The 27,817-nt window shown below is 48.3% G+C and overlaps 1 protein-coding gene across 2 annotated transcripts; it reads left to right on the plus strand.

Annotated features, from left to right (window-relative positions):
- The first annotated feature begins 6,315 nt into the window (after positions 1-6,315).
- Positions 6,316-27,768, plus strand: MMP25 (matrix metallopeptidase 25). Of its 2 annotated transcripts, none has more exons than XM_083409331.1 (10): positions 6,316-6,851; positions 17,833-17,965; positions 19,537-19,675; positions 20,198-20,493; positions 21,319-21,492; positions 22,368-22,470; positions 23,778-23,860; positions 24,503-24,655; positions 25,401-25,661; positions 26,591-27,768. In XM_083409331.1, the coding sequence occupies exons 2-10, from the start codon at positions 17,926-17,928 to the stop codon at positions 26,827-26,829; spliced, it is 1,488 nt and encodes a 495-aa protein (XP_083265457.1). In that variant the 5' UTR covers positions 6,316-6,851; positions 17,833-17,925; the 3' UTR covers positions 26,830-27,768. The 2 variants fall into 2 exon arrangements, with proteins under 2 accessions (XP_083265457.1, XP_083265456.1); XM_083409330.1 differs by lacking the exon at positions 6,316-6,851 and adding an exon at positions 8,711-8,880.
- Positions 27,769-27,817: the final 49 nt, after the last annotated feature.

Here is a 27,817-nt window from a genome sequence, read left to right on the forward strand (position 1 = left end):
AGATACTACCCCTCCCCTAACACGCCATGCACCCTGCAGCTTAAATACCACCAACGAAGGACAGCCCACCCGCTCCCTAGCCAATCCGTTCCACTGCCCAACAATGCTTAACCACTAGGAAGTTTCTCCTGGTGTTTAGCAAAAACCTGCTTCCCTGCCATTTCCACCAAAATTGGTTCTGCCTTCTGCAGCAGCAGAGCACCAGCCTGCCCGCTTCTTCCGCACGACAGCTCTTCAGGTATTTCAATATGGCGATAAGGTTTCCCCTTAATCTCCAGTCTAAACATACCCAGCTCCTTGAAGCCATTCCTCATAGGAGCTGGCTTCCAGATCTGTCACCATCCAAATCACTCTCCTCTCTCTCAGTATGATATGGAAACCAGAAGTGGACAACCACAGAACAGAGAGGTGCTATTACTTCTCGGCAAGGCACAAATCCTTTGGATTAGGAAAAATGTGTGCGTGTGCATACATGAAGGGCTGACCTGTGTTGAACACACCACTAGAGTAATTATGAGCTATTCAAAGTCAGCCACAGCAAATCCTTTTTAAGAGGCTATCTAATCTTGACCACATCCAACAGCAAACCTGCCTTGGCTCTAGCTTTTCACTTATTTATTTTATTTGTACACCGAAGATCACGAGGCAGTTCACAACTTTGAAGAACATAATACGAACAGAAAATACAAAATAAAAACAAACCAATAACATCCTCCCTGCTCCCACAAACACATTGAAAAGGCCATAGAATGTTTTGGGTATTATAATTGTTCAGATGGTGAATTAATGAGTGAATAAAATAAATGCATAGCCCACTAGTTCTCACTTCCTTCCCAGAGAAACCAGCAATCACCGTTCTTTTCCTAACCCACGAACAGCGGAATCCTGTGCATGTTTACTTTAGAGTAAGCCTTACTGTGTTAAATTCCTAGGAAGTGTGCATCGGATTGCAGCCTAGGGCTGCAGACAAAAGCACATTGCTAGGAAGTGCAAACAGGCTTAGCCTTGCGCCGGCAATCATACCCTTGCTCCCCCTATGACAGGAGGTCCGGCTTATAGTGCATATGGAATAGAAACACCAGCTCCAGCCCCCCCGACACAGCGCCCCCTAGAGGCAAAATGCACATTTCCATCAGGCCTTCCATTTTGCTCAAGGCACCAGAGCTTTAACAAGATGTAAGATGTATTAAAAAAGAAAAAAAAACCTCAGTAAAAACACACACTAGATAGATCGATAGTCATGGCTCCAGGCTTTCCACTTCACCTCCTCCAGGGAGAAGATGGGATTGAGAGAAATAATTTCCGTGAACGCATTGCCAAGATAGATACGTGCTACAGTGCGAGATGTTTACAAGCCCTTCCAATTTTTTATTCAGATCAATTTGACAGCAAGCAGGGATTTTAGTGGGATCTGCTCTCTTCTAGGGCAACAAATGCTGGTAAACTTACTCCCCCCCCCCCCGTGGGTTTTCCAACCAGCTAGGGGGGGGGGAGGGGGCCCCTCTTCTGCAAGTGAGTCTTTTTTATGGCATGGAGATAAGCATTATCACCCGAGGATGGATATATCCTAAGCCTAAATATCTCTAACAAGCACTGACTCACTAATTTGCCAGATACACAAGTTGTCCCTTGTGCTTCTGCTTTATTAGGGTTGCCAACAAATTAGAACTATGTTTAAATAATACATTTTAATCATGGCTTTTACACCTGTATGTAAAAGCAATCCTGTATAGGGAAGTTTTTAAAAAATGTTTAATGTATTATTATGTTTTTATATATGTTGGAAGCTACCCAGAATGCTGGGGCAACCCATTAAGATGTGGGGGGTATAAATAGTAAAATTATCATTAAGGAATGGGGCGTCCCTATTTTCATCGGAGATATTTTGGAGGGTATGCATATTCTTTTCTGATCAACTGGCGATCCTAGAACACACACTCAGTGAAACACACTCAAATCTGGGGGTGGGCATGTTTTCCTGCATACCAAATTGTTATAAATATATTTTTAAAAAACAAACAAAAAAATTCTCCCAGATTCCTATTATCCCATACTGGAAGTCTTTGAGAAGAGGCCTGGAGAACCACCTGTCTGCTCATTATTTATTAATAAAAAATATTCATAAACTGCCCACTCATATGAAATATCAAGACGGTGTACAACAATACAATAAACATAAGAAGCCATAAAATGATGCAGTATATTCTTTTCCCCTTTTTAAAATGATATGAAGAAAAACGTAAGCAGCTGAATATGTCTGTAGGGGGAGCTCAAGCTCCGGAATCTGCTGCATTGACTGACCAGACAAGGCCTGCTTCAGTAATTAGGTTTTTGCAATGCAGGAAGAGGGCTGGTTCCTTTCCCTAGACCCTGTTGCCACCACTCACATTGCCTACTGGGAAGTCTCTGGCACAGACACATTTCAAAATGTGTGTGTAGGAGGTATGAATGGAGACCATCTTACTCATTTGCTGCAATACAGACAAGAGCACAACGTACTTTACAGATGTTTAAACCAGGGCCTCTCAACATGGTGCCCTCCAGTTTTCAATGGTCCATTCCTACTCGCCACCCTCTTCAGGGGATTGCAATTTGTTTTAAACTCTTTTTTAATGCTGGGACCCGGGGCCTTAGGGTGAAAGACAGGCAAGCAAATGCCAGAGAGCATCAACTTAGTCAGAGGAAGGTCTGGCCGCAGTCTACGCACACTTGCCATAAACAACTTCCCACAGTGCCGCCCGCTTTCCTTCGCAATGAAAGGCAGCGGGGTGCAGTGGTCATAGTGTTAGGCTAGCACCTAGGAGTGCAAGCACTCAAGTCGCCCCTCAGCCATGAAGCTGACTGGGTGATCTTGGCTCAGCCAGAGTCATCTCTCAGTCCAGCAATTGTGCAGGGGAGAAAACCTCACATGCCACCTTGAGTTCTTTTGAGGTATCAAGGAAACTTAACAGAAAATAATTCTATATGCTTTTCAGATCTGTAAATGAACTGGAGGCATATGGTCTGTCTATTGGCAGGAACGGGGAAGACTGTTATTTTTAATAGTTTTTGGTTCGTCCGTCCCCAAAGAGGGTGGTATTTAAATGAGCTTTACTCAGAGTAAAGGTAAAGGTAAAGGTACCCCTGCCCGTACGGGCCAGTCTTGACAGACTCTAGGGTTGTGCGCCCATCTCACTCAAAGAGGCCGAGGGCCAGCGCTGTCCGAAGACACTTCCGGGTCACGTGGCCAGCGTGACATCGCTGCTCTGGCGAGCTAGAGCCGCACACGGAAACGCCGTTTACCTTCCCGCTAGTAAGCGGTCCCTATTTATCTACTTGCACCCGAGAGTGCTTTCGAACTGCTAGGTTGGCAGGCGCTGAGACCGAACGACGGGAGCGCACCCCGCCGCGGGGATTCGAACCGCCGACCTTTCGATCGGCAAGCCCTAGGCGCTGAGGCTTTAACCCACAGCGCCACCCGCGTCCTACTCAGAGTAGCTCCACTGAAATTAATGAACATGGCCGAGGCTGCATACACATTCTTTCCCTCAAAGAATTCTGGGCATTGTAGTCTCTCACAAAGCTGCAGGTCCCAGCAACCCAGGTCCCAGAAACCCTTAACAGGCTACAGAGCCCAGAATTCTTTGAGGCAGAGAAATATGCTTTAAAGGCATAGTGCATATGCACCCAAAGTTAGGGCCTTTAATTTCAGTAAAGGTAAAGGTAAAGGTACCCCTGCCCATATGGGCCAGTCTTGCCAGACTCTAGGGTTGTGTGCTCATCTCACTCTATAGGCCGGGAGCCAGCGCTGTCCGCAGACACTTCCGGGTCACGTGGCCAGCGTGACATCGCTGCTCTGGCGAGCCAGAGCCGCACACGGAAACGCCGTTTACCTTCCCACTAGTAAGCGGTCCCTATTTATCTACTTGCACCCAGGGGTGCTTTCGAACTGCTAGGTTGGCAGGCGCTGGGACCGAACGACGGGAGCGCACCCCGCCGCGGGGATTCGAACCGCCGACCATGCGATCGGCAAGTCCTAGGCGCTGAGGTTTTACCCACAGCGCCACCTGCGTCCCTTAATTTTAGTAGGTCGACCCTAAGAAAAACTTGGTTGCATACAACCCCCACCACCACCACCACCCCCAAAAAAGTTTTACTGTCTGAACAGCTATATACAGAAGCAAGCAAAAATTATAGTACATTGATGAACTGCTGCCCTGGGTGTCGCAGATAGTGATTGAGGACTGTCCCCCAAAGGACTAGGTCGGGGTAGCCAACACAGTGCCTTCTAGATGTTGTTGGACTACAGCTCTCATCTGCCCCAGCCAGCATGGCCAATGGTAAGGGATGGTGTGAGTTGCAGTCTGACAACATCTGAAGGATGCCTCATTGGCCAATAGGGCGAGGTCTCCTGCAGCTTACCAGTTATATAGAAGAGGGAGCTGGACCTTCCATGACAAACTGAAATTCCCTCTTCTACAACTAGTAAAAGCTGTAAGAGCCTTGCCCTCTCTTTCACACCAGCAACCAAACATGCGACGGGTAGTTACAAAAACTGGGTGTTGTTGTTTTTCTCTCCCTTGTAGGCCACAAAACAGGTGCATGCGGGTAAGTCGGGTAGTCAATATTTTTGTGGGTTAATCATACACATATTTAGGTATTCGCTATAAGCTCCTTCCTGTTTCTGCTTCTCCTCTATATACAACAAGAAGATATTTACTTTATACGTAAGTATCTGAGCTTCTCTATTTTACAGTGCAACAAATATGCAGTTGTTTGTACAGCAACAGTTAGAACCCGCAGCTACAGGGAAGTAGTCAATAGCATCACCACTGCTGGCTGCACCACTTGTTGCCTTTGGGATTTTATACTGTGCCAGCTTTGGCTCAATGGTACTTCACCTGCCTTGCACACAGGTTCAATCTTCAGCATTTCCAAGTAGGGGTGGGAATGTCCCTTCTCTGAAACCCTGGAGATTTGCTGCCATTCGGTGTGAATACTGAACTAGATGGACTCAGCATTGGGCAGCTTGCGGGGGGCAGGCGGGCCGGTAGGATTCGAAGCCTGCGACAGTTTTGGGCAGTGCACTATGGCAAAGTAGACAATGGCATTATCACTATGGATTTGATTCATTTTGCAATCGCATCCGACTCCACAGAACGCTGCCGCAACATCTACCACGATAGCTTTTCAGGTGATGGGGAAAGCATGCACTGTTTTCCTGCCCCACATCCGGTTTCAGAAATGAAATGCTTTAACTGGAAGGAAATTATGCAAAATACCTCAGAACTAGTTCTAACTCAGAAGCAAAATGCAGTTGCTAAATTAGGTGGCAGCAGGGCACCTTGGTGGGCAGCAGGCAAAGTGAGATCAGTGGTGGATGTTGGACTCTCAAATTTCAGCAGTGACCTGTGCGACGCAAAAATCCGGCGCACGTCCCCTCTTGCGCTCCGTTCTACGGCCTTTTTGTGGCCCCCCCTACAGTACAGCAGAATCGGTTACACTCCCCTAAAACCGCCTCTGGCCAGATGGACTGTAAGGAAAGGCTTCTGCGTTACACTGACCCTTTTCTGTTCCATCTAAACTCCTTTTGCCTTTCGCAGGTTCGTGAGGCAAAAGCTCAACAAGTGAAACTTTCTCTTTCTAGAGTAAGCAACACCCATGGAGTTTGTCCTGCGGGGACTCAGCCGTTAAGCTCAGCTGACCACTGGCGCTTACGGAGGTGGCAGAGCCTGGGAGCTGCCACATTTATTTCCCACAATGCCCCTGACATAATGTTGCTCCAGGGCATTGTGGGGAATTTCCCCAGCTGCCCTTATGCCAATTAGAGAGTAGAGAGGCCGGTCATTGGCTCATCTTTGTCATGAGTCCCTTTGTTATAAGCCAAAAATAGCTGGGCCACCACCACACCTTCAAACCCTGGAAAGAGTTTGAACAGGGCATGTTGTCCCAGAAGACATCTCTATAGGAGAGTCCAAAACATGGGAAAGACCAGCATATGCTCTTTCACCAGAGCAGCATTTTCATGAGGAGAGAATAATGCCTGAATAGGGCTAAGGAGCCTAAACAACAAACAACCAAGGCCAACTGCTGAATGAAAGTCTCTCTTGTCTTCTGGGAAACACAAGAGGCTCATCAGAGCAAGAGGAAGCAGTTAGCTTACTTACTTGCCTTGCTTTGTCAAGATTAGATTTCTTTTCTTTTTTTTAATGCCATTGTTAATGTTTGACTAAGACGCCATTGCTTGGCTCCTCTTTGCCTCGTAACCGAGCAACGTCAGCTTACTCCTCCTTGCACTTGACCTGTCAGGCTGCAGCCTATCCAAAGTCAAAACAAAGCAGCCAGCGCTGGAGCTTTCTTGAGAGCCCTGCCCCATAATTCCACGCGGGGGTGCCCTAAATGCATTTTGCACATGCTTCTCATCACCTCTTTCCTAGCTTCTAAAGCTAAGCCCCAATATGTGAAACTGGGAGTGGGGGGCGGGACGGGACAAGTCCTATAAGGACAGAACAGACCACGTATGCAGCCCTTCAGGAGGCGAGAGCGTTTCAGGAAAAGCTTGCCTTACCAGGACCTACTAAAGGGAAAGTGGCCCCGTGCACACGTTCAATTACACGAGGGAGGCAACGTGAAATGTAGGGAAGAGCCAAAGGAGGTGACAGACTGGGCGTTTCTATAACTTCCAACACCGCAGTACATACTTCTCCCCGCGGGCCGTTTATGCGTTTTCGGCCCCTAAGATAAAACGATTTGCATGCACGTGTGAATCTGCGGGGCGTCTGTGTATACGGAGACCTCTCCCCAAATAGTGCGACGCCGCTGTTTCTGGGGTGAAATCAGTTCTTCTAAATGTTTCTCCTGCAACCTTCCACGTGAGTATTTTGTAAAGACCTTTTTGCTTTGTGCTAAAATATATTTGTCACTGGAGGGCAGTTGCTGATGCTGGATCAAACTCCTGCAACTTTTGACTCATCTGCCTTTCCAATCCGGTGTTTGTACACGGACCCATTCACCCCTTGCAGACCCGGCCTTCCTCCCCCACCTCTAAGCTTATCTCCATTAGGATGCCCTAGAGTCCCATCAGGAGGTAGCCAGGTGTGAAGCAGGAAATTAAACAGCGAGTTTAGGAAGAAATTGAGCAAAGGGAGGTGAGAGTGTGATGTGTTCGTTTCCTCTGCGAAACGATGCAAAGCGAAACGGGGGGGGGGGGCGTGATAATGAGGGTGGGGGAAGAAATCAGGAATTTGTGAATTGGTTATCTGACTCAGTTGGTGAAAGGCTGGTCTAGACGGTTTCCTCCCCTCCTCTACAACAGAACCCAGGTGTCCTGACTTTTGTTTAACCAAGCCAGCATTTAGTATAAGGCCCCCTCCAGGCTTATTATTCTTGTTATTATTCTGCATTTATGATTATTTGTGCTCATGGTGGTGTCAGGTCAGCTGAATGTTTTTAAATGTGTTGTCGTGTCTGTTTTCCTTCAGGAGGAAGGGCTTGGGTATAAATGTAGTAAATCATGCCCCTGCTTTCAATATTGTTTTGCGCCAGCAAAAGTTTCAAACCGGAGGCAAAACTGGGGCATGCCCCATAGCTTTCTGCTGAAATCCTGTAACTTTCATACCACAGATGTGCACATGAGTGTTCTGCATTTTTTGTGCAAAAGCACAAGATTGCCCCTCTGGACAGCAATAATGCTGTATCTTTTGGGAGGCATCAAAAGTCCTAGATCAGGGGTGGCCAGCTCCCAAGAGACTGCGATCTACTCACAGAGTTAAAAACTGGCAGTGATCTGCCTCCTTTCTGGTCAAATTTGTCAAGCTTTTTTTAGGAAGGAAAGCCCTGTTTTTAGGGGTGAAGGCCAATGTTGTTGAGCTTTTTTAGGAACAAGGAAGGCCTGTTTTTTAGGGGAGGTCCAGTGGTCTACTGGTAGTTCATGATCTACCTGTTGGACATGCCTGTCCTAGATCATAGAATCATAGAGCTGCAATGAGGGAATATGCAGCTGTCAGAACACGTAATAAAGCAGAATGATGTGTAGACAGTCCAGGACAGTGGTCCGTACTTAACCTGAAACTGTTCTTAAACTGAAGCACCACTTTAGCTAGTGGGGCCTCCTGCTGCTGCCGCGGCACCGGACCACGATTTCTGTTCTCATCCTGAAGCAAAGTTCTTAACCTGAAGCACTTTTCCTGGGTTAGTGGAGTCTGTAACCTGAAGCGTATGTGACCTGAAACATATGTAATCCGAGGTACCACTGTATAAACCCAGCACTTATGCACTGTTACTGTGTCAATGATATGTTGCAGAAACCTCTCTGTGAACAACAACCCCCAAAACCAGGCTGGAAAAGCCTTAAGTCCCATGTTGACTGAGAAGGAAGACCCGCAGAAGACGGACATTGCAATCGTAACCATGCCTACTCCTATTGATTTCAGTGGGGCTTGTTCCCAGTGGGGTGACAACTATACCCTTGACCCAGAGTATTTAGGACTGCAGAGTTGCTTAACTCCAACCCTGTTAATGCTGTAACTCTTCGGAGTAGCTTGCACTCACCTTGCAAGAACCACAGAGCCCCACTTCCCATCCTGCTCCCCCTTCTAGGAAACCCAGGAGTTCCTGTCCACCCTCCCTCCATATCCCCCTCTGAATCTGCTTCCCCTGGGGGGAAACTGGGATGCTCTGTGACTGGGATGGATTTTCTCAGCAGGAGCAGAGAATGAGAACTGAGAGAGGAAGGGGGCGGGGGAAACAGGAGCTGCTGTATAGGGCCAGAGCTGCAGCTGGAGGCATCAGTGCCTCCACAGGAAAGCCAAGATGCTGCTCCTCCTGGCATCTCTCTGCCTCTGGACTTTTCCCCAGACCAGGGCAGCACCGTCTAGCACCCAGGAGATGACCAGAGGATTGGTGAGTCCAAGATGCCTGGGTCCTCAGGAAAGAGCGGGGTCTGGGGGTTTAGGGTAAGGGTGCTAGGAGTCAGGACTCCTGAGGGTTTTTTGGGGGGGGGGATCTAGTGTTTATGGGGAGAGAGGAGTTGGGACAGCAGATTCTCTAGGAGATCATTGGGGTTCAGCTGGGGAGGAGTTAAGCTGGCCAGGACCCCCTTGGGAAGAAGCTGGTGCCTGGAATTAGAGAGGGGCTGTGGAAGGACTTGTCGATGCTTGTGAAAAAAATAAATATGCCCAGGAGTTTGCAATAAGTGGGAGCTGGACTCTGTCCCAAAGTCTCTGGGAGTGGGGTGAAGGAGGAGCTCCTATCTCTTCATCTCTTGCCCCTGAAAGAGGGATAAAATCGATCCATTTCCTTGAGGTTTCGTGTTTCAAATTGCCTGCTGTTGGGAAATAATTGATCCCTTTAGTTAGTCCCTGTTTTCTCCCTCCTGTCCCCTGCCTCAGTTATCTAGGGATAATTTTTCGCCTCTTGGTAATGTGCAATCTGACCTCTGTATCCTGTCCCCCCACCCCTTATCTATAGCCACGGAAAAGGGTATATTCTGTCCTCTGTCGCGCTATCTGTTGGAGAAAAACTGAGAGATCTGCCACCATCTGCCTGTCCTTTCTCATTTGATGCCTTTAATTGTCCTTTTTGAGTGGTCCCCACCTCCCAATACCATCCTTTGGTGGGGGTGGGGGGACAAACCCCTCGAATCTGCTTATTTTTGAATCATTTTCTGAATATGCAAGTTCAAAGAGTAGCTATCCTCTGCAGCTTTGAGCCTGTACACTTGCTGAGCTCAGACTGTGTCTCAATAAGTCTTCGCATTCGGATCCTGCAGATTTTTCTAACTTTGCATCCCACAGATTCATCCCCAAGTCCCTGTGACTTGATCAGCTCACTTAACAAAGTCAAGGAGTCCTGGTGGCTGAAGATGCCCATCACATTTCCTTGTCGCTGCTCCTGTTGCAGGATAGGATATCGCCACCCACCCTTCACACTCCTAAATCCAGCGGGGGGTGCAAAATTGATAATATAATCAGATAGAGGAACTGTCAGAGACACATGCATGCTTCTGTGCTAACACATCGAAAGAGGCTTCTGCGCAAGGGTGCTTTCAGATGGGTGGTAATTATGGGATGGATGCTTCTCCATGCACAACGGCATCAAAATGCCAACCTCTCTTACTGGCCAGCCTCATTTAATCTGGATTGACCCTTTCCAGGAAAAAGCTGGCAAGCTTTTATTTTAAAAGCCAGCTCTTTTGCAAATGACCTGTTTTCAATATTACAATGACCTGTTTTTACAGTAATAAGCCCACACCTGGAAGAAACCTGACTAAAAAATGCTAGCATCCTCTTAGATCAGGGGTCAGCAACCATTTTCAGCCGTGGGCTGGTCCACCGTCCCTCAGACCATGTGGTGGGCCGGACTATGTTTTTTTGGGGGGGGGAATGAACGAATTCCTATGCCCCACAAGTAACCCAGAGATGCATTTTAAATAAAAGGACACATTCTACTCATGTAAAAACACGCTGATTCCCGGACCATCCGCAGGCCGGATTTAGAAGGCAATTGGGTCAGATCCGGCCCCCGGGCCTTAGGTTGCCTACCCCTGTCTTAGATAAAGGATGGGCTGCTTCCAGGATGGAAGGCTTTGCTTAGAATGAATCAGTATACCATTGTGGCCCAGGGCTGCAGTTCAGCAATGCACTTATTATTTGGAGCAGGGGGCCTCCCTTTAGCTGGTAATGTGCCTTAGGGTGTTGCTTCCAGACATAGGATTCCTCGTGCTGCCAAACAATTGTTCTTCGGCTGTTAAGGCACGAGTGGGATTGCCGTTCACTCTCCAAACTTCAAGGACATATCCTTTGTTGAGTGTCACTTAGGGGTGGAGGAAGGTGCCTTATCCTGAGACATCTCATTGGTCCATCTAGCTCAGTACTGTCTACTCAGACTGGCAGAAGCTCCCCAGGGTTTCAGGCAGCTCTACCTGCAGATGCAAGCAGACGTTCAATCCCCAGCGAGGCAGATGCTCTGCCACTAAGCTATGGCTCTTTCCCAGGAGCTACTCCAAAATACAAGCCAGATTTGCAATTTGGGAGGTGTCCTCCTGCTTGTTGTACTAAGTCCCTGCTCATTGCCTCTGTGCCCTAAAGTCCTACCCTGAACGCACCACTATCACTATGTGCACCTGTTCTTCCTGGAACAGAAAACCAGGGCCCAGTTTTCCCCAGGGTTTAGCTCATTGAAAGCATTTGCCACCAAAATTTGGGGGGCAGGACTCCTGCATTTTGAATAGATCGGTGCCAGGCAGAACCCTTCAACCGAGTAAATTGTTAAAGATACAAGATCCTTGCCAGGAAAAGTGGGACATAAACTTGAAAGTCTCTGTGGCTTTTAACGAAGTGGAAGCATCTCAGCCGTGGCTCTAGCTGCCAGGATCAGTTCAGAAGTCCAGTGCCGTCTTAATATCTTTCTCCTGCGTCAGCCTCCTAGTGGCATCTTTTTCCCCCGGGGGAGGGGTGTTATTGGGTTGTTGTTTTTATTTTGATTATATATATATATATTGGTTTTAATGTTGGATCTTTTCTGTGAACCTCCCTGAGACCTCTGGGGTATAGGGCAGTTTGTAAATTTATAAATAAATAATAAAATAATAGTGGCAGGCATGGGGCTGTGTGCACCGTATCCATTCATTTCCTTTTGCCATATTTGGGGCGTTTTTCTTTAGATGCCCCCAAACAACAACATTTAGGTTTCCTGCATCTATGAATCAGATGAACAAACCACATTAAGTAGATTGTGGAGGAGTGCTTTTCTCAAAATACTTTTTGTGGCATTCAAGCAGCACACGAGACACTCAAAACTGAAACTAAAATTGAGGGCCACATAAAAATGCACCCGTTGGATGCTCATGCCTCTCATATTCTGAGCGTGATTGCCATAACTGACCATTGAAATAGACTTCCCTTCCCCCATTTTCCCCAAATCAAACTTGCTAGAGACTCTGGATTTTTACTACTAATACCTGCAACATGCAGCTTGGCTCACTTCCTTGAGTAACCTGCTATCCTTTCCTCAGACAACTACATATAGAGGAAAATTCCCTCAAAACTAAACAGCCAATTCTGAGTACAGGAAGGATCATGCCTGTATAGTTGCTAAGCAACACCATTTGACTTTAACATTAACAGGATTAACACTTAAGTCACAAACGGAATGATCTCTGCTGTTTGCACTTCCCACAATCTCTGGCTGTGTGGGATCATATTCTAGATTAGCGGTAGAGCTTTACACACCAAACCAGACTATGTGGGCTCCGTTCTCTTCCTCCTCCACGATTCTTTTGCTTCTTTACACAACGCATAATTGGCGTGTGGAATTAACTGCTGCAAAATGTGATGATGGTTGCTGGTTTCGATGGCTTCAAAAGGGGAGCAGAAAAATTCGCAAAGGGCAGGTCTAACAGCTGTGGCTCAATGGAACATCCATGTTCAGAGACAGTGTATCACTGAACAGTACCGGTTGCTGGGGAACAATTTCCTCCTTTCCCTGCTTGTGGGCTCCATTAGTGACGATGAACGCAATTAATATTGCAGAGTGTTCGGCACATTTTCAAAAGTGCTTTTATTATAAATGATTCATAATACACTTTCAGGCAGGTTTTGCGGTGTTGCGGGATGCGGAAATAAGACCCTCCCTCCTCTTTGCACCATTTTTTTTACGCTCACCCCACTTCTTTGGAGAGGGGAGATCCCTTCCAACTAGTAGATCTGGGGATCTAGGCGCTCTTGATTTGGACTCCTTCCACTGGTTCCCATGGCTACCTATTTTGTGCTTCCTCTGGGAAGATGATTTCCGCCAGCCGCTTGACCTTTCTAAGAGAAAATGGCAACTCACCCATCTCCCACCAGCTGGAAACAGCAGGGCGTGTGTTCGCGCCTCTGTGCAGATAGATAGATACACAGAAGGAGAAAGGTCCATCCTGGAAACTGGTGCAAAAGGGCTGGTTGTGGGGAGGTCATGGGGGTCCAGAGAAACTAGGGGGCGGCTCTTGGATTCCACAGCAGCCTTCAGGGAACGAAACAAAGGGGCCTTTGAGCAGGGCAGGGGGCTGTGGTGAATCAGGAATCTGTGAAGCTCACTCAGGCCAACCCTCCAGCCCAGAGGATGTTTCTGGGAGCTCCCCCATGAGATCAGCACTTGGTCTCTGCAGCATCCTCTTCTAGGACTACATAGGAAACAGCCTTACACCAAGCCAGGCAGGCTGTCCATCCATTTAGCCTTGTGCTGTCAGCTCAGACTGACAGCGGAGTGTTGAGCAGAGAAGGCTTTCCCATCACTCTTCCTCCAAGGGCTGGAGCTCAGTGACAGAGCATCCGCCTTCCAAAATATCCAAGGTTCAACCCCTGATATCTCCAGGAGAGACCCATGTCTGATACCCTAGAGCAGGGGTCAGCAAACTTTTTCAGCAGGGGACCGGTCCACTGTCCCTCAGCCCTTGTGGGGGGCCAGACTATATTTTGAGGGGGGAAATGAACCAATTCCTATGCCCCACAAATAACCCAGAGATGCATTTTAAATAAAAGGACACATTCTACTCATGTAAAAACACGCTGATTCCCAGACCGTCCGTGGGCCGGATTGAGAAGGCGATGTGGCCGGATCCGGCCCCCGGACCTTAGTTTGCTGACCCCTGCCCTAGAGAGCCGCTGCCCTCAACTGCCCTGATTAAATCGGGACATTCCGTTTTGGGGCCGCTATCTTGCGCAGGTCATGTGACTTGCACAAGGAGCACATCCCTGCACAAGGAGACACACATCCCTGTTTTCCACAGTGACATGTTGGCGGACATGTCATTGTGGACAGGACAGAGTTTGCTTGCTTGTGATTTGTTTATGCATATTGATATTTCTAGATTACCTTTCCATGGGGTAAGCAGCTAATATTGAAAGGCAGCAAAAGCTTGTATAAACCTTGCATGCACAATACAGTAAAAAAAAGCCCCAATCTTTCAAACTGAAAACAAAAGAAAGCTTCATTCTGTTGTTTGTATCCACGAATCCTCTCCCTGTCCCACAGCAGGCTGAAGTGGTATGCAATTCCAGAGCAGTTATCACATCGCTTGCTCCTTGTGTGAACAAGGGGCATGGGTTTAGCAAGCCATCACCATTAATTTAGGCTTTCTGTGCAGACTTGCCCCAGAAAACCCGTGTCAGGTGTTGAATTTATACCAAGGGCTTATCCACACCCCTGTTTGCTGTGCTGCTTTCTCCCTGGGAAACCTGCAGTTTAGCACTGAATGGAAACAAATGGGGTTTCCCATGGATTGCTGTTTGTTCCGATTTAGCCCTAAAGAGCAGGTTTTCTGGGAGAAGCTGCTCAGGACCATGCCAGGAAAGAGCAAGACAATGGACTGCTGATATTGCTGGCCTCAAGCCTTTTTAAAGGAAGAGCAGAGCCACTTTCAGAGAGCAGGTTTTCTGAAGCACCTCCCTCCTTCATTAAACCTCACGGCAGCAGCATTTAACAGAGATGGGGACACACTCGACAGAGAGGTTTGGCAAAGCGCTCTGCAAAGTGCCTCTCCCCTCCATTAAACAGCTTGCCTGGACCATCTGCCACCCATGCTGTTCGCTCGCTCACATGCCTGCCGTTCTCCCATCGTGATGGAGTTTGGCAACCACACAAACTACAGTGTGGCTCCAGCCTTCCCTTGTTATATATATATACTGTATATAGCAGAGTGTGTGTGTATGCACAGACTTAGACAAGCTTGGCAGATCATGAAGCCCATTGTAGGAAAACTTCATCAAAAGCCAGTTTGGATACAAAGCATTAGAGTCCTTATAAACATGCAAAGCATAATAGAAACTCTCAACACCTTCAGTTGAATCCATTCTCAGAGGCCCATGAGACAAATTATGCGATTAAAAGTTTGTTTTGAACTCTGGGAGCCGCAGTGGAAAGCTTCCTCAAGGGACCCTCTTGGCAGATTCACTAAGTTTATACACATGCATTCATATAGAGGCTTGAGAGCCCCTTGAGTCCTCCGTTTCCTCAGGGAAACCTCCAGAACAAAGGCTACATACACATGTGTATGCCTTTAAGGCACATTCTTTCCCCCAAAGCATTCTGGGCACTGTAGTTTGTTGAGGGTTTCTGGGAACTGCAAGGCTGCGAGGGGTTAACCACAGGTGCCCAGAATTCTTTAAGGACAAAGAATGTACCTCAAATGTACTTTAAAGGTACAGTGTGTACACAGCCCAGGAAGCTGCATGGGACGTGGGTGGTGCTGTGGTCTAAACCACTGAGCCTCTTGAGCTTGCTGATCAGAAGGCTGGCAGTTCTAATCCCAGCAACGGAGTGAGCTCCCGTTGCTCTGTCCCAGCTCCTACCAACCCAGCAGTTCGAAAGCACGCCAGCGCAAGTAGATAAATAGGTACCACTGTGGCGGGAAGGTAAATGACGTTTCCGTGTGCTCTGGTTTCTGTCACAGTATCCCGTTGTTCCAAAAGCTGTTTAGTCATGCTGGCCACATGACCCAGAAAGCTGTCTGTGGACAAACGCCGGCCCCCTCAGCCTGAAAGCAAGATGGTCGCCGCAACCCCAGAGTCACCTTTGACTGGACTTAACCGTCCGGGGGTCCTTTACCTTTACCTTTAGGAAGCTGCAAGAGTTTGGAAGCTGGTCAAGTGTCCGGCTCCCTGTCTCATGCCTGCCATTTTCACAATTTTCTTTGAGAATTGAAGAACAACCTTACTGTGGGTCTGTGTTATAGTTCTTCTCAGAGAAGGGCCATTTAAATCAAAGGGCACAACCATCCTCAGTCCACTGATTTCGGTGTGTCTGCTCTGAGGAGGTGCAGCAAGGAGGCAAAGCGTCTATCCCAGCATCCTGTATCCCCACAAGCAAGAGAGCAGACCTCTTGCCCTGTTAAGCGCCAGCGTACTCAGAGTTACACTATCTCTGAGCCTTGTGGGTGCCTCTGGGCACCAGGCTGGCCCCAGGCACCTAGCCATCATGACTGGTAGCCATTTATAAACCTATCTTCTGTGCGTTTGTTTAGTCCTCTTTGAAAGGGGTCATCACCCTAATCTTGTGACAGAAAGTTCCAAAAATAGTAAATACAATAATGTCCTGGGGAAAGAAGAACTGTCCTTTTGTCTGTTTGGGATCTCCTGGCAGTTGACTTCATAGGATAGCTCATTTCTTCCACTTTGTTTCTTTCTCCTGCTCTTGTGTTCGTCCCTTTCTTTCTTTCTTTCTTTCTTTCTTTCTTTCTCTCTTCATCCTTCACCGACTGCCTGTAAAAAGAAAGGGCATTTGGGAGTGCCTACCTGGCTGGCTGATTTAAGGTACATGTCGGCGTTTGCTGAAACTGCCTTCTTCCAGGGACCTGTAGTTCTGCAGCTCATTAATCACACGCTGCCATTTCCAAGATAACTTTGGGCAAAGCCTCAGCCATGAAGATGGTCCCAGACATTTCTTTGTAGTTCAGATATGCCAGAAGAGGAAGGAAAGCGTGGTGCCTTTATTCAGAATAGGTGAAGGAATTGGGTGCGGTGAGAGGAACTGCAGGGCTATGCTTTAGCCCTATCCCACTGTTGCCACAGAATCATAGATTCAGAAGGGACCCCAAGGGTCATCTAGTCCAACCCCCTGCAATGCAGAAATTGTGGGGACAACTTCTGGGCCGAGCACCTTGCAAGGCAGCAGGAAGGCTGCCCTCCCCACACACGTGATTTAGAACCCTGGGGAAATTGTGGTTTTAAAGCATGCAGAAGGTGTGTTTCAATTTGGTGATGGTTGGAGGAGTCGGATGGCTTGGGGGTAGGGGGCTCTCTATCGGACTCCCCCAATCTCTTTCACCATGCAATAGTCTCACGGGCTACTCTCTGCATGCTAATTTCCCGAGAAGATTTTATCTTTTAAAAAGGAAAAGCCATTTCCTCTTTATTTAGTTAGGAAAGATACAGGGGTGTTGTGGGGTTTGTGTGTGGGTGTTTGTTTGTTTCCCTTCAGAGAGTCCAAGCCTCTGCAGGCATAAAAAGTTCTTTTTCCTTGCTCTCAATTCCCCTCAAGTAGCAAGAAAGGCATTGCTCACTTCAGGGGAAAGGAAGGGGAAGTTGGGAATCCCCTCAAGAATATCTGTCCTCCTCAGTCACAAAAAATAAGTAGAAGACCAAACATGGACTGAAATAATTGAGGGGTGTGTGTGTCCTCCTCATCCATGCTTTCCACATTCTTTAAATCAAAATAGAATGTGATGGGGGTTTTTTTTAGCTCTGATCCTGCACTCGCTTGAATACAGATGGCTGAAAATCGCGGTTGGGGTCAGGGATACACATTCAAGTCCCATCCTCCAGCAGCCACAGGTGTGCAGACTCCTCTTTAGAGCTTGGGTCACATTGAACGCCAAGGTCTGCAAAGGATTTCTAAGAGAGTTATGTCTTATGAGACACAGGGAGGTTTCTAAGCATTCTGAGCAGAAGGCACTTAGGAACCTCTTGCAGATCTTTGCACAACAGTCTAAAGAGCAGCAGGCTGTTTGCCTAGGTCTCATGTGCTCACTTGTGTTTTTAGGCAAAGCCCTGAGCAGGGACATACAAGACTTCAGGGTTGTTTGATCAACTTTGCTTTTTTCACTCAAACCCCCAAATCTACCAAGCAGCTGCAAAAAGGAAGCAAGAGTTTTTTTTTTAAAATGGAGTATTCCGAGTATTGCCCCATCTGCACTATACATCAAAACAGGTATCATAGCACTTTGTACAGTCATGGTTTCCCCCAAAGGATCATGGGAAGTGCAGTTTGTCAAGGATGTTGAGAGTTCCTCAATTCCTCTCACAGAGTCACAGTTCCAAGAGTTCCCAGGAATTCCTTGTACTGACTAACAAACCCCCACTAATTATGCCCTCGCAGGAGTGGTTAACCCGCTACGGCTACCTCCCTCAACCAGACCCAAGGGCAGCTCGCCTTCAGAGCCCAGAGGAACTGAAAAGCGCCATCAGAACAATGCAAAGGTTTGCAGGACTGCCTGTGACCGGGACGATGGGTATGTACTGGGAGAACGTGAATCTGGTTACACCTTCTCCCCACCCCCAGTGTTGGTTGGGATGTGTTGCTGTCTCTCTTTCCGGCAGGTCTCTTGGGTGTCAGATCTCAGCTTTTCACACCAGGGAAAGTGTAAGTAAAAACATCTCTAAGCGTGTGTAGATTGCTCTTGCCTCCCCAATGAGGGCCTGTCTCATACGACACGTAGCCAGTTCGCAGCTGTCCGTCATGTTTTCCATTATGATCCATGTGGTCGGAGCCCATATTAAAGTCTGACAGGAGCATGTGTCTAAAGATCAGGCCTGTCAGGCTGAAAAGATTCCTCACCCAGGAGAGGTGGTCCCGTAGGTACGAGGGTCCTAGGCCGTATAGGGCTTTAAAGGTTAAAACCAGCACCTTAAACCTGATCCTGTACTCCACCGGGAGCCAGTGCAGCTGGTATAGCACCGGGTGAATGTGATCCCGCAGCGAGGACCCCATAAGGAGTCTCACCGTGTCATTCTGCACCCACTGGAGTTTCTGGGTCAATCTCAAGGGCAGCCCCACGTAGAGTGAGTTACAGTAATCCAGTCTGGAGGTGACCGTCGCATGGATCACAGTGGCTGGGTCATGGCGAGAGAGGTAAGGAGCCAACTGGCTTGTCCCACGGAGGACCTTACGGTCTTCAAACAAAAACATCTTGGAGGTCTTGGGCCACAGGGAGGTTAGGCTGGCCTCAACTAGAGCCAGGGCTTTCTCGGCTGTGGCTCCGATCTGGTGGAACGCTCTGTCACAAGAGACTAGGGCCCTGCGGGACTTGACATCTTTCCGCAGGGCCTGCAAGACAGAGCTGTTCCACCAGGCCTTTGACCAAGGCACAGGCTGAACCCCCCCCCCCTTTGGTAATCCTCACAGAACTCTGGCCCAATTGTTGTTATTAACTTGATTTTGAATTGATTTTAGAATGCTGTATTACTTTACTGTTGTTAGCTGCCCTGAGCCCGGCTTTGGCTGGGGAGGGTGGGATATAAATAATTTTTTTAAAAATTATCATCATCATCATCATCTATGGGATGTTGGGCAGTGTAGTCAATGTAGTCACCTGCAGAAAAGATGTGTTTGGGACCTTAGCAGGGCTCCTCAGGAGCACACCTGGTGCTCCAAGTTGAATTCTGGAGCACAGCTGGTCTCAGCTAGAGGGCAGGGCTCTAGCTTCAGTGGGGGCATGTGCTAGGCCCAGAATCCAGGGACGACAGGCCACTAGTTGCAGATCCAGGAAGCAAAGTCATGGCAGGTTCTGGAAGGCAAGGCATAGCCCAGGTCCAGATAGGCAACATCAGGCAAAGCAGGGGTCAAAACCTCCAAAGCGAGCAAGAGAGGTGAGCAGCACCCTGGAGAGCTCCCAGTGGTTGGACAAGAAAGGTTTGGGCGAAACCGATCCAACAACCATAAAACCTTAGCTGAGTCTTGGGGCTCGTCCACACTTCTGCTTGTTGTGTGCTAAGAAAGCGCAGGTCCCATACGTTTTCTGCTTGTCCCGTGCTTGCTTTAAGAGCATGGTGTGGATGTGGCCTATGTTCCTCTCCTTTGCAGACCAGAAGACCTTGGACATGATGACCCACCCTCGCTGTTCCCTTCCTGACATCATTGGCACCTCGGAGTTGATGCGGCGCAGGAGGAGACGCTATGCTCTCAGCGACAGTGTCTGGACAAAGACCAGCTTGACATGGCAGTAAGCAGAGGGTGGGGTTGAGTGGGTAAAACCACATCTCACTTCCTGTTACTCTTTTCTTCCTGTGGTTTGGCACTAAAATATTTTAATGGTGTCGGTTTGCGTCGCTATAAACAATTTGTTTCCATCTCCCACTATTTTTAATTTATTCTAGACATCCTGTCGTTTTCTTACCTTTTTTGGGCAGGTGTCAGGAATCTTTGGCCCGCTAGAAGATGCCGAACTACAGTTCCCATCCTCTTTACCCCTTGGCCATGCTTGCTAGGGCTGATGGGAGTTGTAGTTCAGCAACAGCTGGAAGGCCAAAGACTCTTCACCCTCACTTTATGGGTTGCATCCAACTAAGAGAAGGCCCTCTGAAATTAATGGGCCTAAGTTAGTCATACCTCTCATTTCCAATGGATCTCTTCTGGGTAGGTACAACATTGGATAGAACCCAGGGTTCCATGTTTTTGCTCATAACCCTGTCAGTCTGTTGCCTTCCTCTCCCTTATTCCCTCGTTTTTCATTTTCCCACTGCAGCATCCGTTCCTTCCCCCGCACCTCCCAGTTGCCCTCCTATAAAGTCCGGGAACTTATTTCCCTCGCCTTCCGGGCCTGGAGCCGTTCCTCAGCTTTGACCTTCCGAGAGGAGACTTCTGGGCAAGCTGACATCGTGGTGGACTTCAGCCGCTCCTATCACGAAGACAGCTACCCTTTCGATGGGCCTGGAGGCACCCTGGCCCACGCCTTTTTCCCCGGGGAACACCCCATTTCTGGCGACACTCATTTCGATGATGAAGAGACATGGATACATGACCCGGACAACAAGTATCCAGGTACCTTCAGAATCAGGGTCCCTCCAGACATCCTTTTAGTTGTGTGTTTTCATGATGATTTGCACTCGTGTTGCGATCTAGGAGGCAGGGGTTTCTTACCATACAAGCTAGTGGCGTGGGGCACCAGGGCACCAAGTTCTGGAGGGCACCAGGGAAGAGGCGGAGGCTGGATACAACACCTCCTGGCATCAGCTTGCCGCCCTCACCCGCCTCCGCCATGCTGCGCCAAAGCAGCGCCACGCCCAGAGCCTTCGTTTGCCGTGGCTACCACAGTATGAAGCTGCCGGCTGAGGCGGGAGGCGCCGTGTCCAGCCTCTGTCTCTTTCCCGCCGGAGGAGCCACCCTCCTCCAGCCCCGCCAGCAGCGCCATCCTCCCTAAAAAAAGGTGGGCAACTCTGGGAAACTGGGGGGGGGGGGGCGCCGGAGGGAGTTTTGCACCACGGCACCAGATATGCTTAAGACGGCCCTGCTAGGAAGTCAGACACTATTCCGGCTTTCGATACCATTTGCACCCACAAAAGTTCTGGAACTGTTGCACCCACTTCCTTTCATTCCAGTACCTTCCTGCTGAAATCACACCGCAAAGGGCGTATATTTTTGCCGCCGCTTTTGTTGCGCTGTAGCTCCCTCTGGATAGCAAGAATGGGGAAGCATTGGGGATACATCGCAGCGCAAACTAAAGCAGAACAAACCCTTCACTGATGTGCTTTTGTTGTGTCGAGAACATGCTGAGGAATACACCACAATCAAACACCTGATTGGAGAGGCTGACAGGGAGAAGAAGCCAAGCCCATTGGTAACCTGTCCCTTTTCTCCTGATACCAGGTCGAGGCACAGATCTCTTTGCCGTAGCAGTTCACGAATTTGGCCATGCCTTGGGGCTGTCTCATTCTTCCATCAAGGAATCTATCATGATGCCCTATTACCAGGGACCTGTTGGGTCGCCTGAGCTCTACCAGCTGCCACAGGATGATGCCATGGGGATTGAACAACTCTATGGTGAGAGACTAGCCAGTCCCCTCCTGTTTTCATCTGCTGTCTTCCCATCTCGATGGCCAGTGTTTCTTCTCCTCCCTCCAATCACATCCTGTCCCTTCCTTCCTTCCTTTCTGTATCCTTTTAGAACACCCCCAACACACCCATAGACACACAGTTGGCAATCAGGGTGCAGTAAAATACACCCAGTGCAATTTGCCAACACCCTGCCCCAAATAACCTACTAAGAGAGCAGGAGCTGTAAATTCCGCACTGGCTGGTTAAAGACCTAGATCAGCCTTGTAAGTGAGCGAGCTTAGCAGAGGAGGGAAGGAGCACTTCGCCCCTCCTCTGTCAGGCCAGCTCACTCACCTGCATAGAATTCCTAGCTGCCTATACTGATCAGGCGACTGCTGAAATCCAAGGCTGACCTAGCAAACTTCTCCAGCCGCCACAAGAATCTGGGCCCCTTCCAAAGCAGAGACGGGGAGGCCTACATCATCCACTGAGTTCAGGCACAAAGGTGACCTCAGATAGCACAGCAGGTGTGTCTTGGGCATAGATTTCTCTGCACACGCCGCCCCTTTCGGGTTGTCCTCTTTCTTCCGTTTCAGTTTCTGCTTTTTCTTTCATAATGTCACTGCTTGCTTCATTTTCTTGGAAGCGTCTATTTTTGACATCCTGTCATAGAGTTGCATAAGGTGAGGCAAGGCCATCTATACTTTGTCTCTAGAGAGTATCTCAATTTCTCTGTTCCATCATCCTTCTGAATACATACGTGTTCTCTCTTCCATTTTCTCCCATGTCAGAGAACACCTTGTGATTGGATGCATGTTTCATCTTTTTTTCTGACTCGTTCCCCCCCCCCCCCCGTTTTTGTTGTTTTAAATTGCCTGCAGGTAAGCGCCCGTCAGGTTCATACCCAGATTCCGATATCCCAAAATTTCCAGTCCCCACAGACCTTCCAATCCCTGACCTGCCACCCGACAGACCCACGCAAGGGTGAGTATCCTTCCTTATCATATGGAAACCCCACAAGAAGTGGGTACTTCCAGATGTTGCTGACCCACAGCATCCTGGACCCCATGAGCTATACAGAGTGGGGTTGATGGGAGTCATAGTCCAAAACATCTGGAAGGTACTACCTGGGCTACCCCTGCTGTAGGCGTTGGAGCTAAATTGACTGTGAGGGAATACGGACTAGGTATGGCACAAAACCCCAGAAAAACCAAAAAACCTAGTCAACAGCAAAGTTTTCTTTGGGTTGTCTTAGCATACTGACTGGTAGCTTTGGGTACACCAGGGCAACTGACAGATGATGAACAGCACCAGCCAGTCAGGTCAGAGAGTGAAGATGGGATCTGATGACTGAAAGCAGGAGATGGGGAAAACTTTGCTGGATTCTTTCAGGCCCCCAGAGCCCAATATCCTCTATCAGTACCTCCTGATGAGATCCAACATAGGCCAACAGCTACACTGGTGCACCTTAATCTGGGTCTTTCTAGGCTTAAATTCCAGCTCTGTAATGAGCACACTTGCCTTGAGGAAGCTGTTTTGTTTTTCTCTTGCTTTCAGTTCCCCTTTTTGTGTATTTGGTAGCATATGAACGACCTAGCTGACAAGGTTCTTAAGAGGAAAAGGGAACCTAAACACTGCAGTGTTGCTTATTGGTGACCCTCTATAGTCATTGGCCGAACTTCTGTGATGTCACAACAGGTCCGCTTGAAATTCCAGAGTAGTCATGTTAGTTCCAGGGGCGGGTGGGGCGGGGGAGAAAGAAAGAATCTATTAGTACCTTCAAGGCCAGCTAGCCTATTTGTACAGTCCACTTTTCCTAAAGTAGTAAGTGGGCATCATGCATGGAGGGGGTTCAGGGGTTATAACAGTAAACTGGGAAGCAGGGAGAGCTGAAAGAAACTGAAACGCTGAAGGTCTGTTGCAGGCAGGTGTTTCACACACTGTGATCTGCTAAACTGGGGTCAGTCTGCTCAATGGGGGAACCTCAAACTGGTCCCAGGCACAACAGGAGCTGCATGAAGCTGGGAGCCAGACTTGGGACTCAGACTTGAGCAGACACATGGGCAAAAAAACAAGGAGGGGCTGCGAGGGGGACAGGAAGAGTTGTCTGCACTGTTTTGGGTGTGGGCTGCAGAGTTAAATAACCAGTTGGGTAGTTTAAAGTTGCTTCGAGACTCTTTGTTCAAAAGCGATGAATGCGTAGAATAATATAGGGCAAGAACCAGCCAGATCTTGATCTCACAAATCCCCAGTTAGCAGCAATCCTGAGCATTCCCCTCTCTCCCTTTCAGGCCACGTCCACCATCACCTGATCGCTGTGAGGCCCGGTTTGATGCTATCGCCAACATCCGCGGGGAAGTTTTCTTCTTCAAGAGTAAGTAAAGCAACACCCCACACACACACTCCAGATTAGCTGGCTTGGGAGTGGGCAGGGGGCACCCGAACCTTTTGTTGGGAGAACAAATCTTTGATTTCCAGAATCACACGTAATTTGGCCCACTGGACCTGCAGGGCAACATATGCAGAGGACTCCAGGTGCATAAGAATTGCAGTGCGACCATTTCCTGCTAGTTTGATGGGAGGCGGGATCCTTTTCCGGCAGCCACCAATAATAATAATGACTTTTTAAACACAGCGAATGGTTGCACAGGTTACTTCGAGAAGAGCCGTATCTCTATGATCTGCTTGGCAAGTGGTCCCCAGTACAGTCTCCAGGTAGAGAACCCCATCGGAAATTCTGGACAGCTGCTGCCAGCCAGTGTAGACAGCTTGATGGACCCCCTGGTCTGACTCAGCCGCAGAAGGGAGCTTCTGAGGCTGCAGTGTCCATATAATTGTGCTCTTTGCACATGCTTTCCCCTGTGCCACCTCCTTGCAAAAGAACAATGCTATGATTGGCATTTGTAAAGTTTTCTGTTGTTTGCCTTCTGGAGTTTTCAAACTGTGGGTTTAGGAGAGGCTACTGTTATTTGGTTTCTGAGTTGGTTAATAGCACCCTATACAACCCCTTTCGCAGAAAAACATTTCTGGAGGCTGCAACCAAGCCAGCACCTGGTTTCCCTAGAGCCAGCACAGACGCTGCGGTTTTGGAACGGGCTTCCCCAGGATTTCAAGGCCATTGATGCTGCCTATGAACGGGCCAATGACAGCCAAATTGTGTTCTTCATTGGTGAGTGTGACGCACTGACAATGGAAGACGGGGCTTCTGGTCTCTTTGGAAGTAGAGTGCAGTCGAATATTTAAAGAAGGGTGATAACTGGGAGAATGAACTTCCCTTTAGGATTTTTTTCTTGGACCCTGGGAATTGGGAGGTTTCCTGGATCCAGCTGCAGGAATCCAAGCAATGTGAAATCTTAAGTATTCACCTGCAGCAGCAAGGAGGCTGAGCTTGCAATTCTGAGTGGTGGCATATACGTGCTCTGTGCATGCAGACTAATAACAACCACTCTAGGGTGCAAATCTACAACATCCTGGGAGCTGAAATCTTGTGAAGAAGCTTCCCTTTTCAAACCATTTCTAATTTTATTTGAACGTTGCGTACGTATTAAAATGTGCGCTAGGCCGTAAGGACTGACATACTTACGCTTTTACCGGTCCTTGCTTTTACGCTGTTGGAAACTATAAATCAAAAGCGACTGTGTTTTTAATACACCCCCCCAACCTCAGATGCTTCCGAGCAGAATTCAATTTGTAAATAATATGAATGTCTATTTAGCCTTGACTATTAGATCCAGTTAATTCACTGTGTCTGACTGTGATGTAAGCAATACTTTGGGGAGTCTGGACTAGAGAGGAAGGTGGGAGTGTAGGATACAAATAGTCTGTGCTCTGTAGAAATCCTTCACATAAGGCTGCTAGAATCTCTTCTGGTAATGGATCCTTTTTCTTCCTCATTCATTCCTCCTTCTCTGCAGGGCCCCACTTCTGGGTTTTCACTAATACTCAGGTGAACCCGGGCTACCCCCGTCCTGTGTCTGATCTTGGCCTCCCTGCCCGCACTGTTGTGGGTGCCGTTTTTGTGTGGCCTCACAATGGCAAGACATACCTCTTCGAAAAGGACCAGTACTGGCGCTATGATGATCGGATGGGTCGGGTGGAACAGGGATACCCGAAGCCTGTCAGCCTTTGGAAAGGAGTACCTAATGACCTGGATGATATCACAAGCTGGAACGAGGGTATGTTTCCGTTGAAACCGACTCCCTTTCGGAAAGTGTCAAATGTGTCCGTTCCTGGCTGTGGTTTCCCTGACTATAATTGCAGGGGCGGGGAAGACATACTTTTTTCGTTGGACAGCTTTGCAAATAAAAATTAGACCACAGTTTCTTAACTGCCCTGACTGTCGCTAACAGAAGGAAATGGTTGTGGTAATGGGGAACTCTTAACTTTCCAGGGTAATTAAGGAAAGCCTACCATTCTAATGTAACCAGTTCTAGAAGAGGCTGTTGTGTGACCCATGGGCCCATTAGGCCAGTAGCCAGAAATGTTATGGAAACGGGCACCTTGGGAGTATATTGCTTTGTGTGTGCAGAGAGGAAACACAAAAACCAGAACAGCCAGCACCTACACATGGGAGGTCTGATATGTTTAAAGTTGTTTAATTAAATTTTTTATTTAAAAAAAATCATTAGGAGTCCCCTATTGAACTTACAGAGCTGCATTTCCCTGAGAAGAGGCACTGGTTGATGCGTTAGTTATTGTTGATTTATTATCATTGTTGAATCTGAAATAAAATTTATTAATAAAAAAAAAATCACTTTGGGAACTGTACTCTGTGAGCATAGCTGTCAACTTTTCCCTTTTCTTGCGAGGAATCCTATTCGGAATAAGGGAATTTCCCTTAAAAAAGGGGGAACGTTGAAAGCTATGTCTATGAGGTGAATAGGCAGTCTCCTAACAACTCTCAGCACCCTTTACAAACTACAGTTCCCAGAATTCTTTGTGGGGGGGAGCCATGATCATTCAGGCATCATGCTTTGCATGTATATAAGTGCAGACGGCGCCTCTCTGGCTCCCCCAGCTGGCCATAGGCATAACTCTCTGCTTGCGTCTCAACCTGTTCCCTCCATTCTCAGCTTTGCCTTTGTTTCTCTCTCATCACCTGCAGGCGACACTTACTTCTTCAAGGACACCCAGTTCTGGAAGTTCACTGGTGGCAGCGTGGAGTCCGACGCCGGCTACCCGCGTTTCATTTCCCATCACTGGCTGCACTGCGAGGGCCCTGCCACCTCCCCCCCTCCCTCCCCAAGGCAGGGGCCTGAGTGCATCTGCGGGGCAGCTGCCCCAAAGACAGCCCCTGTCTTGGCCTTTGGGATCCTGGCCTTCCTTTGGGCTGTGGGCTGCTGACCTCCCTTGGGCAGCTATAAAAGTATTGAAAGACTAATGCACTTTATAATACCCAAAGGAAGGGGCCTGCTGGGAAGGGGATGTGGTGCCCCTCCCCAGGAACAGTCTCAGAGCCAAAGCTTCCCCTTCCTTCCCCACCCAGCCGCCTTTGATGGTGCTCTCACCCCTTCCAACCTGCTTGGCCCTTCTCCTCCCCACACCCCTCGATTCCATGCTTAGTTCTTGGTTTGTTATATTAAGAAAATAGGTGCTAAGACTTCTTGCAGGCCACACCCACTAACCTGAAAACTCTTCCCCCTAGTCCCAGGTATGTGGCGACGGTCTGATTTCTCAGGGGTGAAGGAAATGCACTCTGTACCTGTTCAGAGGCACTCTCCTTTTTAAAAATCATTACTTCACACAGCGCAAGCCTGGATTGGGGATCAAGCCCTGCCCAGTTTTAAGTCCTCCATCTAGCCTCAGTTATCCCCATCAATCTGGCGGTGCCCCTTCCTTGCTTTTCTCCCAGTGGGAGACATATGGAGGGCTTAATCATCATCTTAAATCAGGGCTTAAGCGCAGACCTGGCACTTAAGGTGTTTTCATGTGCATAGAGATAGATGAGTGGGTTTAGTGAGAAGATGCGCTTTATTACAAGGCCGGAGGGGGGGTGGGGAGAGATGTGGCTTTTTTTCTGCAAATACATCACCAGAGAAGGCCTTCTTTCCAGGGGGCGCTTGCCCACACTGTGACAGTAGCCACGTGCGAACTTGTGGCGCAAAACACAAATCAGAGCAGCAACGTACGCATTCGAAAAACCTCCCTCTCCCTTCTCAGAGCTGATGCCAAGAAAATATAACAAGGGTGATTAAGTTATTGGGTGATTTAAAATTTGGAATTGGCGACGAGGGGTCATGTAAACAGGTGTGCCTTGGCCTCCATTTTTATAATAAAATCTTTTTTAAAACACACACCTGACTCTCTTATTTTTATACAGCTTCATTCGCCT

Source organism: Podarcis tiliguerta (assembly GCF_965153285.1).
Source record: "Podarcis tiliguerta genome assembly, chromosome: 13".
Classification (NCBI taxonomy): Eukaryota; Metazoa; Chordata; class Lepidosauria; order Squamata; family Lacertidae; genus Podarcis; species Podarcis tiliguerta.

What these genes read in the sequence shown, in the direction of transcription:
- MMP25 (XM_083409330.1), top strand. Translation starts at nt 8,791, where the DNA reads ATGCTGCTCCTCCTGGCATCTCTCTGCCTCTGGACTTTTCCCCAGACC. An exon ending in CCCGACAGACCCACGCAAGG is followed by an intron (nt 22,471 to 23,777) that starts GTGAGTATCCTT and finishes TCTCCCTTTCAG; the next exon opens with GCCACGTCCACCATCACCTG. An exon ending in GGAAGTTTTCTTCTTCAAGA is followed by an intron (nt 23,861 to 24,502) that starts GTAAGTAAAGCA and finishes CCCCTTTCGCAG; the next exon opens with AAAAACATTTCTGGAGGCTG.